This window comes from Thermobia domestica, chromosome 11, assembly GCF_964235325.1.
Source record: "Thermobia domestica chromosome 11, izTheDome1.hap1.1, whole genome shotgun sequence".
NCBI classification, from domain to species: domain Eukaryota; kingdom Metazoa; phylum Arthropoda; class Insecta; order Zygentoma; family Lepismatidae; genus Thermobia; species Thermobia domestica.
The window spans coordinates 256,368,853-256,381,640 of NC_137464.1; the positions used below are offsets into that span (position 1 = coordinate 256,368,853).

Genomic DNA, 12,788 nt, shown 5'->3' on the forward strand with positions numbered 1-12,788 from the left:
TATATACTGTCAAACATTCCCTAGAGTTACACAATATGTGTATTTTATTTATTAAATATATATGTGTGTAACCTATAATATTACTTTGACATCCGTACGACAAAATCAACTATTTTCACTATTTATTATAATATACAGACTACTTGTTATTTATAAAAAATGATTTGTCACAATCTTTATATGTACATACCACACATATATACACACACACTCGAAAAAAATAATGTACAATGTCAATGAAAATTGTATTACTTCGAAATTTTTCACAAATTAAGAGTGTTTACAGGTATCAACAATGTTCCAGTCTCTCTCTTAGATCTCGATCTAGAAATTTAACTTTAATGGAGATTTTTAACAACATTCTGTTACGGTCCTTTTCGTATTAAGTTTGAACAAAATATTTGTTGATAAAACACGATTTTTAATTTTCGTTTCCAATACATTTTAAGAAGAATTTTTGTCTTAATTTGATACAACAAATTATGAAAAAAGATACATACCTCGTACTAAACTTTTATTTGTACAAACTTAATATTATAAACCGTAAGAGTATATTGTCATATTAATTACATTACTATGTTTTTATATGGGTATAAAAAAAGGAAATATTCACAACAAAAACACAGTCTATAGACAAAAAATAAGACCAACTATTAAGATTCCATCTGAGAAAAGGACATTTGAAGTAATAAACTTAGAAAATATAAAGACGCAATGAAAATGAGACGAATTTGATGATTAAGACGAATATTACAGAAAAAGAATATGAAACGTTTAGAGATCAAGTAAAAAGTTTCATAACAGATAATACATACAAGATACAACTTTTTCGTTAGAAAGCCAACACACGGAAAATAATAAGGAAAAATGAAACTGATAATTGGTGAAGTTCTATTGGGTTCCCAGATAGTTGAAATTACATATTTTAAAAATATCATACCAAATTGTTCTGATTTTCTGTGTATGTATTATTTTATTCGTTCCGCCGTTGTAAAATCTTTCTGCACGTAACTTGTTCTATTTCTGAGTAATGTGTCTTGAATTTTTACATTTTTGCATTGAATATTATAAATTGGATGCATTAAGTTAAACAAAAAAAATTGTTAGTACTTTTGAAAATATCTTTTGATTAGATCTTTAACCTTTAGAAGAAATTAGTTCTTTCGTATTTGGTTCAACTATTTTTGATTTTTTAAATTTTGATGTTCTAGAATTTTTATTAAATTTTCTTGCTAATTTACACATTACATAGCTACTTTTGTTTTAACAATGGAATTGGTAGTTTATTTTTTTCTATTTAACTACGAAATACACTGAAAGGTATTTTAGTAAACAATATCGGTATTAGTTTTCATTTATCTTGTGTATTTTTTATGTTTCAAGATACAACATTCATGACTATTTAAAAAACTGATGTTTTAGACTAATAACCGTTATGTTAAAATAAGTTATAATAGTTTTGATTATATTTTATCTACTATTAGTAAAAATTTCTAGAAAATGACTTAATATTTACCTCTAATCTTGAAGTGTGTTGTTATTCTGAACATTAAATAATTTATTGTATAACACCGAAGTTTCTACTACCAAAGATGAAATTGTGATTCAGATCATGCATAAAATATGAAGATGTTTGGTAAGAACCAAAAAAAAAAAATAGTGTTAAGTTTCACAGAACTAGTCAAGAAACTATTTGCGCTACGTCATACAAGCAAGAAAGTGTAATAAGTCCTGGTAGATTCTTTACTAGTCTCTCAAAATAGTGCTAATACGAACTAATTAGTGTTAATTATGAAATTTACAAAACTTGCAGCATAAATGAATTAGATATTCCTGAAAAATGCACGAATTAAATAGCATAATACTGGTGTATTGTCCTTAAATATAACAGACTGTTAATAAGGATGTTATACTGGTGTATAATGATGTTAATAAGGTTGTTAATAAGGACATAATACTGGTGTATTATCCTTAAATATAACTGACTGTTAATAAGGACGTTATACAATTACTAATTGGCTTTAATTAGCACTTATTACACAAAAAAGCTTATTTCTCGTTTCTTAAGTAGCAAACATTATCACACTGATGATAACAAGGCTTCAAACCAAAATAACAATATTTTCAATAGGACTGTTCGAAACATTCGAAAAATTTTTGCTTTACATTAATATAGTTTCTTGTTCAAAATTAATATTGAACTTTATTCTCAAGTAAACAATTTCTTAATTCGGAAAGATATATCGACTATACTGCTACTGGAACAAAGGCAATTTGTAAATTATTAGAGAATAGCGCACAAATGCTGAAACGTTTCACCATAGTGAAATAATTAAATCAGCTCCTCGTGCTGATGTGTTTTTGTTGTAAATTTGCGTCTAAACGCAAATACAATCTAACAACAAACTGTTCGTTGATTAACTATAAAAAAAATCAAGTCAAATATACCGGACCTTTAAGTATTATCTTCAAAGAGAATGTAAATTTTTGTGATAAACAAAGTAAGTCTCTACTTGTTTATTTTGGTACTCAAATACCATCAAAATTCTATACCTTTTAGTGTCTGTAAGCACAGAATTAGAGATCCTCAGTCAATTAGATCATCTACATTCTCGTGTGTGTTACCAACCAAAACACTTTTGTAGCATCAGTCAAAGCTACGTAATAATAATAGTCACGTCTATATTACAGATATACAGATAAATTACGCTAAATACAATATGCATTATCACACTGCCATGACTGTAGATACATCAAGCATATTTAGAATAATTAAAATATATTATCTGGAAAAAAATCCGTAAACAGATTTTTTTTACGAATGTGTGTAATAATACTTTATAATGCATTCAAAAATATGTATAAATGAACAAAAATAGATAACAAAATTATTAATAATACTGACGACAGACTTCCACTTTACTACTTGCAATAATTTTAGCTGTTACCAATAGCTACTATCCTCCTGTCAATTGATGATTCGCTTTTCAACACGTATTCTTTAAAAAAACAATGTTCCACACTTTCCATTATTCTTCTGACACATTCAAGATAATCGCGTTTTTTTCTTACAAATCTTGTCAAATCACCAAACGTGAATAACGTCCACAGTTCGTTTAATATGTTGGTCATACAACACATACGACTAATGGAAGCACTCATATTTTCCATGGGTTGTTTATGAAGTTTCTCAATGGTACATCACCAAAATTAACATAGTTTTCTGCAGTTGCAGCAAAAAATGTCTCACTTCCATTTGCATGAAATACGTTAGTAGATTTACGTCTGTCTTCGATAGTATTAAAGTCAATAATACTTGTACCGACGTCACTTCGTTCAATTTGGTTGTCACACGCTTTTAATATCACAGTTCAACTTTTAGAACATTCGTCTTGTACAAGGGGTTGATGTACAAATTACATTTCAAGAGATGAAAAATGATAAATTGTGTATTTGTATATACATATAATATATATATAATTTCATGATATTTATTGTCACCCTTCACAGGATAGAGATTCGGAATTCACATCTTGATGTCTCTGTGCACAGGTATACTGCGCGTTAAAATGGAAGCTCTCACAATAACTAAGTAAATCTTTCAACACACACAGAGAGAGAAAGTTTACGAAGTCATAATTCACTTCTTCCCTTTTAGTCTGTTCGTCACAAGACTTTATTTTAAATAATTAACAAGCACTTTTGGTACAATAACCTGAAAACAAAAGAAATATTTCGTTAGTGTTTTTATTAGAGTAAAAATATTAGATTTTTAAATACAGTAAAAGCATATAGAATGTTTAATTGATCAGTGTAATGAGGAACTTCATACATTTGATAGAAGTAGTATACCAGGGGGCATTACAGTAAAAAAACGGGAACAGGTCAAAACTCCCACAGCCAAAACCCCCACACTCAAGAAATGTCAAAATGCCCACACAAATGGTCATAACACCCACACAAACGGACAAATCCCCCAAATGCACGAATGGTCATAACTCGCACAGCCAAAACCCTCACACTGGTAATCGGTCATAACCTCCAACGGTCATAACTCCCACACAAATGGACAAAACTCCCACATGCAGAAATTGTCACAACTGCCACACAAATATACAAAACCCCCACACAATCGGACAAATCTCCCACACTCTGAAATGATCCTGGTTGCATGTCTTGCCCTTGTACTCTTTAATAACATTTTTTATTCCACTTAAACTGATGTTGCAACTATTCTTCTTGCACTGTTTTCGAATGACAGAAACACTAAAGTGGGCGTCATAAAGAGCCGCAACAAAGACGTGCAATCGCGATCACTTCAGAGTGTGGGGGGGATTTATTCGATTCTGTGGGGGTTTCGTCCATTTGTGTGGCAGTTGTGACAATTTCTGTATGTGGGAGTTTTGACCATTTGTGTGGGAGTTTTGTCCATTTATGTGGGGATTATGACCGTTGCTATGTGTGGCTGTTTTGTCCATTTGTGTGAGAGTTATGACCGATTGTGTGGGCGTTTTGACATTTCTTCAAGTGTGGGAGTTTTGGCTGTGGGGGTTTTGACCGTTCGTGCGTTTGGGTGATTTGTCCATTTGTGTGGGAGTTTTGGCTGTGGGGATTTTGACCGTTCGTGCGTTTGGGAGACTTGTCCATTTATGTGGGAGTTACGACCGATCGTGTGGGCGTTTTGATATTTCTTGAGTGTGGGAGTTTTGGCTGTGGGGGTTTTGACCTAGACTCAAAAAAACTGGTAATTACTAGTGACATTAACAATAATAACAACAATACAGCGTGTATCAAAAATAGCTTTATAAGTTTGAAAACTTATATTGATTTATTCATTTATCTTAGAGACATGGTTTTAGTGTCATTTTGTAGCAAAATATATCAAGTTTTGACTCACATAGTACCACTAGTTTAGAAAGAAGCCACCGCAAGCGCTAGCGGGCAGTTGGAACAAAGATGGCTACCTTTATTGATCCCGAGCGTGCTAGCTGTGTGTTTTGGATTGAAGAATCCAAGTCTGCAACAACTGTGCAACGTAATTTTCGTACAAAGTATGGTAAAGATCCTACCAGTAGGCCTACTAGTCATCAGTGGGATAAGTGTTTTATTGAAACTGGATGTTCGGGAAGACACAACAAATCTTTAGATCGTCCTTGTACGTCTGAAGACGTTGTAGAGCAAGTGAAACATAGCTTTGTGAACAATCTTACAAAATCAACCTGGCGTGCTTCTCGACAGCTGGGCGTCCCATCCATGAGAGTTTGGCACGTGTTGGGAAAACGGTTGCGTCTCAAACCATACAAATTACAAATGGTGGAAGAATTAAAAGACACTGATAGAAGTGCTCCTAAGGAATTTTTGGCAAGAAACCGACTTCGGATGGGATGTGTGCCGCATCACCAATGGAAGCCAAGGAAATTTTGACAAGAAATCGACTTTGGATGGGATGTGTGCCGCATCACCAATGGAAGCCAAGGAAATTTTGACAAGAAATCGACTTTGGATGGGATGTGTGCCGCATCACCAATGGAAGCCAAGGAAATTTTGACAAGAAATCGACTTTGGATGGGATGTGTGCCGCATCACCAATGGAAGCCAAGGAAATTTTGACAAGAAATCGACTTTGAATGGGATGTGTGTCGCATCACCAATGGAAGCCACATTGAATCTCTTTAGGCATAAGGTAAGAAGAAAAATATCTTATGTATTTTGCTACAAAGTGCCACCAAAACCACGTCTGTAAGATAAATGAATAAATCAATGTGTTTTTAAAGATGTAAAGTTATTTTTTGATACACCCTGTATTTATTTGAAAGAATATTTCATTTTACATAGAGTACTCTGAGCTGCACATGAACGCTACAAAGAGAAGCAAAACAGTAACGGTTCTTTCAGACATCCATCATTAGTTAGCACATTTTATACGCGGACGAAACGCTCATGATGTGTAATGGTAAATAAACTACAATATAACAGAAATCTAAGAAATGTTAAATATTTTTCACTATTTGGTATGTACTCTTACAAATAAAATTAGCCTAATTCTTGTTATTTTTTTTTTTTTTTAATCATGTAGATTTCAACAACGCTCAGACATATGCAATATAGATGAATGATTTTTTTAAAACCAGCAACTGCTAACCCTACGACCATTTGATATAATTTGTTGGATAGCCTAATTCATTAAGAGAGGCAGCGTCAAGTTGGAACACGTTCCGACTTGTCAGTCAGCGTCCAGAGCCGCTAGAATGAGATCATGTTTACCCTGTCTGTCGCGCATCAACATTGAAGTTCTGTTTCAAGTTGCAAAAAAAGTGCCAAAGAAACCCATGAAATGTTGAAATTGGTATATGGCAATAGTGGTGTAACCCTGAAGACTGTTTACAAGTGGTATGAGCGATTTAATAGCAGAAATGAGTCGGTAGAACACGAACAACATTCCAGCGTCCATTAACCTCAAACACAGAATAAATGTACAAAAAGTGACAAAAAATTGTTCGTTCAAACAGGCGAATAACTATTCGTGAGCTTTCCGAATAACTTAGCATCTTGTACGGGTCCGTATAAAGCATTTTAACCACCGATTTGGAAATGAGAAGAGTGAATGCGAAATTCGTTTCCCGACTTTTGACTGACGAACAGGAATTTTCTGTCTGTTCACATCCACCGTACTCTCCAGATATAATATGACACGACTTCTGGCTCTTTCCAAAAAATTAAAACTGTGCTTAAAGGAAAAAGTTTTGACAGCATTCCTGATATTGGGAGGGCCACAACATAAAAGCTCAAGGCCCTGCTAAAAGAAGTCTTCCAGAAATGCTTCTAATCATGGATTCAACATTGAGATAAGTGCACTGCTAGCCAAGGACAGTACTTTGAAGGAAATTAAATCAAATTCCATGTAAGGTTATTACTTTGTTTCTGATAAAATTATTCACCGTACTTTTTGATTACACCTCGCATATGTACTATTTTCCAACAAGAAACAGAACTGACACTAGAAGAGGTAAACCATAGATCTACATTAATAACCAATGTAATAACAACTAAAAGTAGTAATGTAATTAATAATATTTATGGCTAATATAATAATTTACCTTTATCATTACGTTCCTCCATGGTTACTGTTGATTTCTCGCGTCTGAATATGTGAAACTTTGTTAGCATATTCTGCAAGAAAAAAAAAATGATAAAATATTTTAATATCAGTTTATTTAATTAATTAAAAACAGAATTTTGACATAATAATAGGGTTATGATACAATAATACTGAGAAAGCTTTTAAACAATAATATACGATTAACACAAGATACGAGGGTAAGTCGGAAATTATCCCCAATTTTGTCATAACCCTTCTTCCATTGTTCATACTGACCTCTTGCCATGGAAAAAGTTCCTGGCATCCCCCCCCCCCTGTATATATATTGTTTAGAAATCAATTATGACGAGAATACATGACCATGATGCTGACGTCCCTATTAATCCCCTAAATCAATTAATCTTTAGAAACAAAGCTCTACAGGGAAATTTTAAAAAATGCAAAAATATATTTTATCTTTAAAAAATACGTTTCTTTATCCCTATTCTTTTGTTCCTTAACATCTTCACTGCCATAAAAGTGTGGGGGTTGTCAGTTCATCTGGCCGTTCACTTTTTAATCCACCTTGCAAAATTCCTCTGCTATAACAATAAACTCCATTTCACTGCTGCTTTGTATACTCGGAAAATGGATCAAGATTTGCCAATAGGCGCAATGTTTATCAAACCAAGCACTCAAAGACATGAAACATAAGTATCATATCACCTGATAAATGCTAGGGTAAGGTAGTGGAAGAACTGAAAGTTTCAAGAAAACAAATTATTTATTTCTTTGCAGTACATGAATCTTAGAGATATCGTCAAAATTTCTAAATAAATGAGATATCAGATATAAAACAGTTTAAAATAGTTTTGTTTAGAAATAACTAACTAACTCTATGGCCTATGGAACCCGGAGATTAAATACCGCGTTCACAAAAGCTCTCCATCGATTTCTGTCCTTAGCCAACTGGATCCAGTTTCTACTTTGTATTCCTATTTCTGTGAGATCCATCTTAATGTTGTCCTTCCATCTGCGCCTAGGTCTTCCTAATGGTCGTTTTCCGATTGGATTTCCAGTTAAAACTCTGGAAGCGTTCCTACTTTCTTCTATCCTGGCTACACGACCTGCTCACCTGAGCCTCCTAGACTTGATGACCCTAACAATGTTTGGTGAACGGCATAACTTGTGCAGCTCCTCGTTATGAAGTTTCCGCCATTTCCCACTCCCGTTCCTCTTGGTTCGAATATTCGTCTCAGGATCTTGTTCTCAAATACTTTCAGTCTACGTTCTTCCCTCAGAGTGAGGGGCCATGTTTCGCAACCATAAAGTACAACAGGTATGATTATCGTTTTATATATTTTAAGCTTCAAATTCGTCGACAGAATTCGCGAAACAAAAGATTTTGAGCTCAATAATGACAAGAATTCCTTGCTTTTAGTCGACATTTAATTTCTTCGTAAATATGATTTTCGTCTGTTAATATTGATCCTAGATATTTGAAAGTATCTACTTTGTCTAAAATATTTTTTTGGTATTTTAATGAATCCATCATAATTTGCAGTATTATGATCCCGACGTTCTCCTATTATCCCCTGTTATATTTACATCATCAGTATACGCCATATCCTTGTGAATAGCTCTAGGCTTTGGTTGCTATCTTTGATTAAGAAATAAATAAATAAATAAATAAATAAAGATTAAAGATATATGTGTATACTTAGCACAAAGAAAATTTTTACAATGTGAATTGTTGCCGCAACTTGATTGATAAACTGCTCCGTTGAGCAAAAAGACGTGTGACAGGTTGGTTAGTACTCTGCAAGGTGACATGCGATGTGAACGGCAAGATAAAATTCCCCAGCATGTTCTTACCCTAATGCTAAGAACAATAGCAGTGATCAAATTGATTAAATTAGATTCACTAATTAAATTAGTGTAATATGTGAGAAGAGAGACAAAGAATAAATAATCGAAATTTCAATATTCATACAAACCTTTGAGGAGTTCATTGAGTTCTTGGTCGTTGTGACAATACTTGAATTCTTTGGGACCAACTCCTTGGAATATCTCCACAATGCTTGGTTTCAGGTTGTAAAACAAAATTGGCTGATTTCGATGGTTGAAGTCTTCTATGAGAGACTTTATTCCCTGAAAGAACAGAAAAAAATATTTTTATATATAAGCTAAATAACAAAGACAAGACTTATAAGATAGATGTCTATTTTCTTATTGGCGCGTGAAGCTATGAATGAGTAAGGTAATCTCATCACTTCCGGTGGCAACGAAAGTTCAAGGTTCCAAAAGTTATATTTTCGATTCGAAAGAGTATGGTTGCTAAATAAAGAAAGCAAACGCAGGTCACATTTATTTTCATGCAATACATTTCCCTCCTTTTATCTACCTTATCTTTTAAAATTTTTTGTTTCGGAAATTTGTACAAAAATTACAATTCTCTCTTTCTTTGTAATGAATATAGATGGATATAAAACATGATAGTGTCAATTCAATATATAGTACATTTCTTCGAAACTACTGGAAACAAATGATGCCAGAAGTACGTGATGTATGAATTATATTATGTTTAGAAAATGTTAAAATCTGTTTGTCAGAAGATCTATCTCTCAATGGACAAAGCAAATAATTTCATCACGAAGGTGAATATAAAAGGGCGCAGTTCTGAAACTTACATTTGCCGTTCCGAACAACATGGCTACTAGACAAAGAAAGCACATTGGGATGTATACTTTGCATTTATTCATTTTCATGCAGAAACGTTAGATGGCTATCTTTAATTTACTTATTATTTCGAAAATTTTAAACATAAATTTCAATTTTCTCTTTTACAATTTCGTTTTAGGCCACATTAAAACATGCACATTTTAACTTCTGTATGTCGTACATGTATTTGGTGCTAGAAATACTTGGCCCATCAATATTTAAATCTGAAATGAACATGTACCCTTATTCTTTGAATATTTGGCTCTGCAATTAGGAATACCTTATTTATTAAGTAATTAAGTGCTCTTACTTTACGAGATTCTTCCCCAAACAAACTTAGTTCTGCTATAGATATACCGCATTGACTTAACACTTAGTCTTCTATTCCAAGCGCTGCAATCGGCTGAAGGAATTCCACTCCCTTTCGCTAACGCTCTCTCGCTTAGCAACAGCTGAACCCTTATTGATTCAACGCGTGGGTGTGTAGCGGGTGTGAGCTTTAGTTCACATTTTTGCTACGGCTCAAGACATTTTGGCAGCACTATAATAAGTATAGTACTGAATATTTCAATATTTGTAGTTCTAATATTGAGTGAAGAATGTAGCTGTATCTATGTTTGCTATATTAAACGACTTGGATTTTAGCCACTAAGTAAATGATGCACAAATAAGCTCTTATTCTGTTTATTTATTCTCAAATCTATGATTAATATGTAAACGTATTTATTGCTTTCTGCTCGTGCACGTGGATTCAGTTGCTGATGAAGTGCTTGTCACGGATGCAAAACCATAATAATGATATTGATCCGACTTTAAGAAGTAGGTTCAATCTTATTAGTAGAGACCGGATGTTAGGCAAAATACCTATTCTTTAAAGATATGATCAAAAATAACATTTTAAATGGCAAGTTATAGTATCAATTTAAGTCAATTTTCTTTTGCCTATTTCACACCCCTTCCCGCCTAAATAATTGCTTTAGTGCCTAATGTTGCCTATTCTATGCATTTTCTTCAAAGTAATACTTTATTGGGGAAAAGTATATAATTTAGTATTTCAAGAAAGGATTCTGCCTTTTCCGAAAAACGTTAAGTTTTGTTTCTAGTAATAAGATGCCGTAAAACTTTGGAATGCTATGTGCACTGATAAAGTGCTGTAAAACTTTGGACTGCTGTGTGGACTGATAAAGTGTATAAAATTTGGACTATTATGGAAGTGCTGTAATGAAGTAGTGATAAAGTGATGTATAGAATGTATTTACCAAATATACATGGTATACATGTCAAGCTTCGTTTATATATATATATATATATATATATATATATAGTAAAAGAAAATATTAACAAACAGGTATGTTTCTATATTCTTTGAACATTATCTATGATCTAAACTTATTTTTTAATTGTATTGAGTATTTATCTTCATTATTTCGAGTTACATTTTAATGCCTATTTTTTAAATTTTAAGTGCCTATTTTCCAGTTTTTAACACCTAAACATCCGGTCTCTACTTATTAGCCTCGGTAGTGGACAGGGGGTATTAAATTAGTCAACTAAATCAATCAATCAATCAATTTTGATTGATATATATGTAAGTGTACTAACTATGATTAATATCTGCAAGTCTTAAATTTGTGATTCATGTCTTGAGTTCGTGAATGATGATATGTGGATAATTATATGTGGTCAATTTCATGAGCTGAGGGCAAAATTCGTGAGATTGACACTTCCGCTTTTAATGCTTTTGTTTGTTTGCTTGTTTGTTTGTTTGTTTCTACAGCTTGTTCCTATTCTAATTTCTAACATCTTATTCCTAAGCCATACTTCTTCTCAAAATTTGGCGCTTTTAGTAATAGTTTTTTTTTTCTATCTTCAGCTTAAATGTGACCTCAATTTGAATTAACGTCCAATTTATTATAAGAAGGGAACATTGTAATTTCTGCTAAATTTTATCTGCTTGTAACTGTAATGTTGTTTCTCATTTCATCATTTCCTATCGAACAACATGATCAAATCAATAATTAGCTTTTTAAAAAGTAAAACAATGTAAGGTTGAAATACTGACAATCTTCTATACTTACTTTTGCCGCCGTGAAATCTGCTCCTTGTATATGCCTACTGTCAATTACCACTGGAATGGAACTGGAACCTTGTTTTACACCAGCTTTAGTCACAAGATTTCGTACATACTCCACCGATGGGAACACCAAGCTTCTGTCGGGGGTTATTAACAGATATTCAAAGCCAGATGAGCTCTGGAAACAAAGCAGTCATCCCATAAGTTTAACAAGAAGAAATGGTTATAATTTAATTTTTAAATTCAACTGTATGAAATTAGTAATAACTATTTACAAGTATTGACATGAGAAAGGAAACGTTTATTAATATCGATTGAATGTAGTTATTTTAATTGGTACATATACGCAGTACTTAATGTATGATCACAATGGTCTGCGATACAAATAGTGATTTGGATACTACTTTCAACAGAACGTCCTGTCTCGCACAGTCTCTGTGCTGAAAGAGACATTACATTCAAACTTACCCATGCAATCGACTATTTTCTTAAAAATCCATTCTATTATGTACAGTCTTGCTCAGAAAACTTAGCCACACACTGGTATAGCAAATAGTCTGTGAAGAGTGGAATAGTCAATAATCTCTGAAGAATGTGGAAAAGTGTAATAGTGAATAATCTGTGGAGAATGTGGTATAGCAAATAGTCTGTGAAGAGTGTGAGAGTACTGTCGATAGTCTGTGATGGGGCATGAGGATAGCCTGCTTTGGCATGAGTCAAGAGTTCGTGTGAGCAAGAATAAAGTTGGAGTATGCAAGTGGGCTTGTCATAAGTACTGTGAAGAATATTATGTAGTAGCATGGGGATAAAAATTAGTAAAGTACATTTGAAGTTTGTGTGCAATGTACCCGTATCCGTAAATAAAGAGTAGCTTAGTTTGGAAGTAGTTATTTTTAATAGTAAAAAGTTATAGCT

General features: G+C 33.1%; 1 protein-coding gene across 3 annotated transcripts in view; it reads right to left on the reverse strand.

Annotated features, from left to right (window-relative positions):
• Positions 1-348: 348 nt before the first annotated feature.
• Positions 349-12,788, reverse strand: part of LOC145664962 (sodium-independent sulfate anion transporter-like) — a 139,437-nt gene continuing 126,997 nt past the window's right edge. For all 3 annotated transcript variants that reach the window (XM_081732110.1, XM_081732109.1, XM_081732111.1), the window contains exons 11-14: positions 11,878-12,051; positions 9,076-9,229; positions 7,098-7,170; positions 349-3,715 (exon numbers count right to left, since the gene is read on the reverse strand). In XM_081732110.1, coding sequence (XP_081588236.1) covers positions 7,106-7,170; positions 9,076-9,229; positions 11,878-12,051 — 393 coding nt within the window. In that variant the 3' untranslated portion in view covers positions 349-3,715; positions 7,098-7,105. The remainder of the gene's footprint in view (positions 3,716-7,097; positions 7,171-9,075; positions 9,230-11,877; positions 12,052-12,788) is intronic.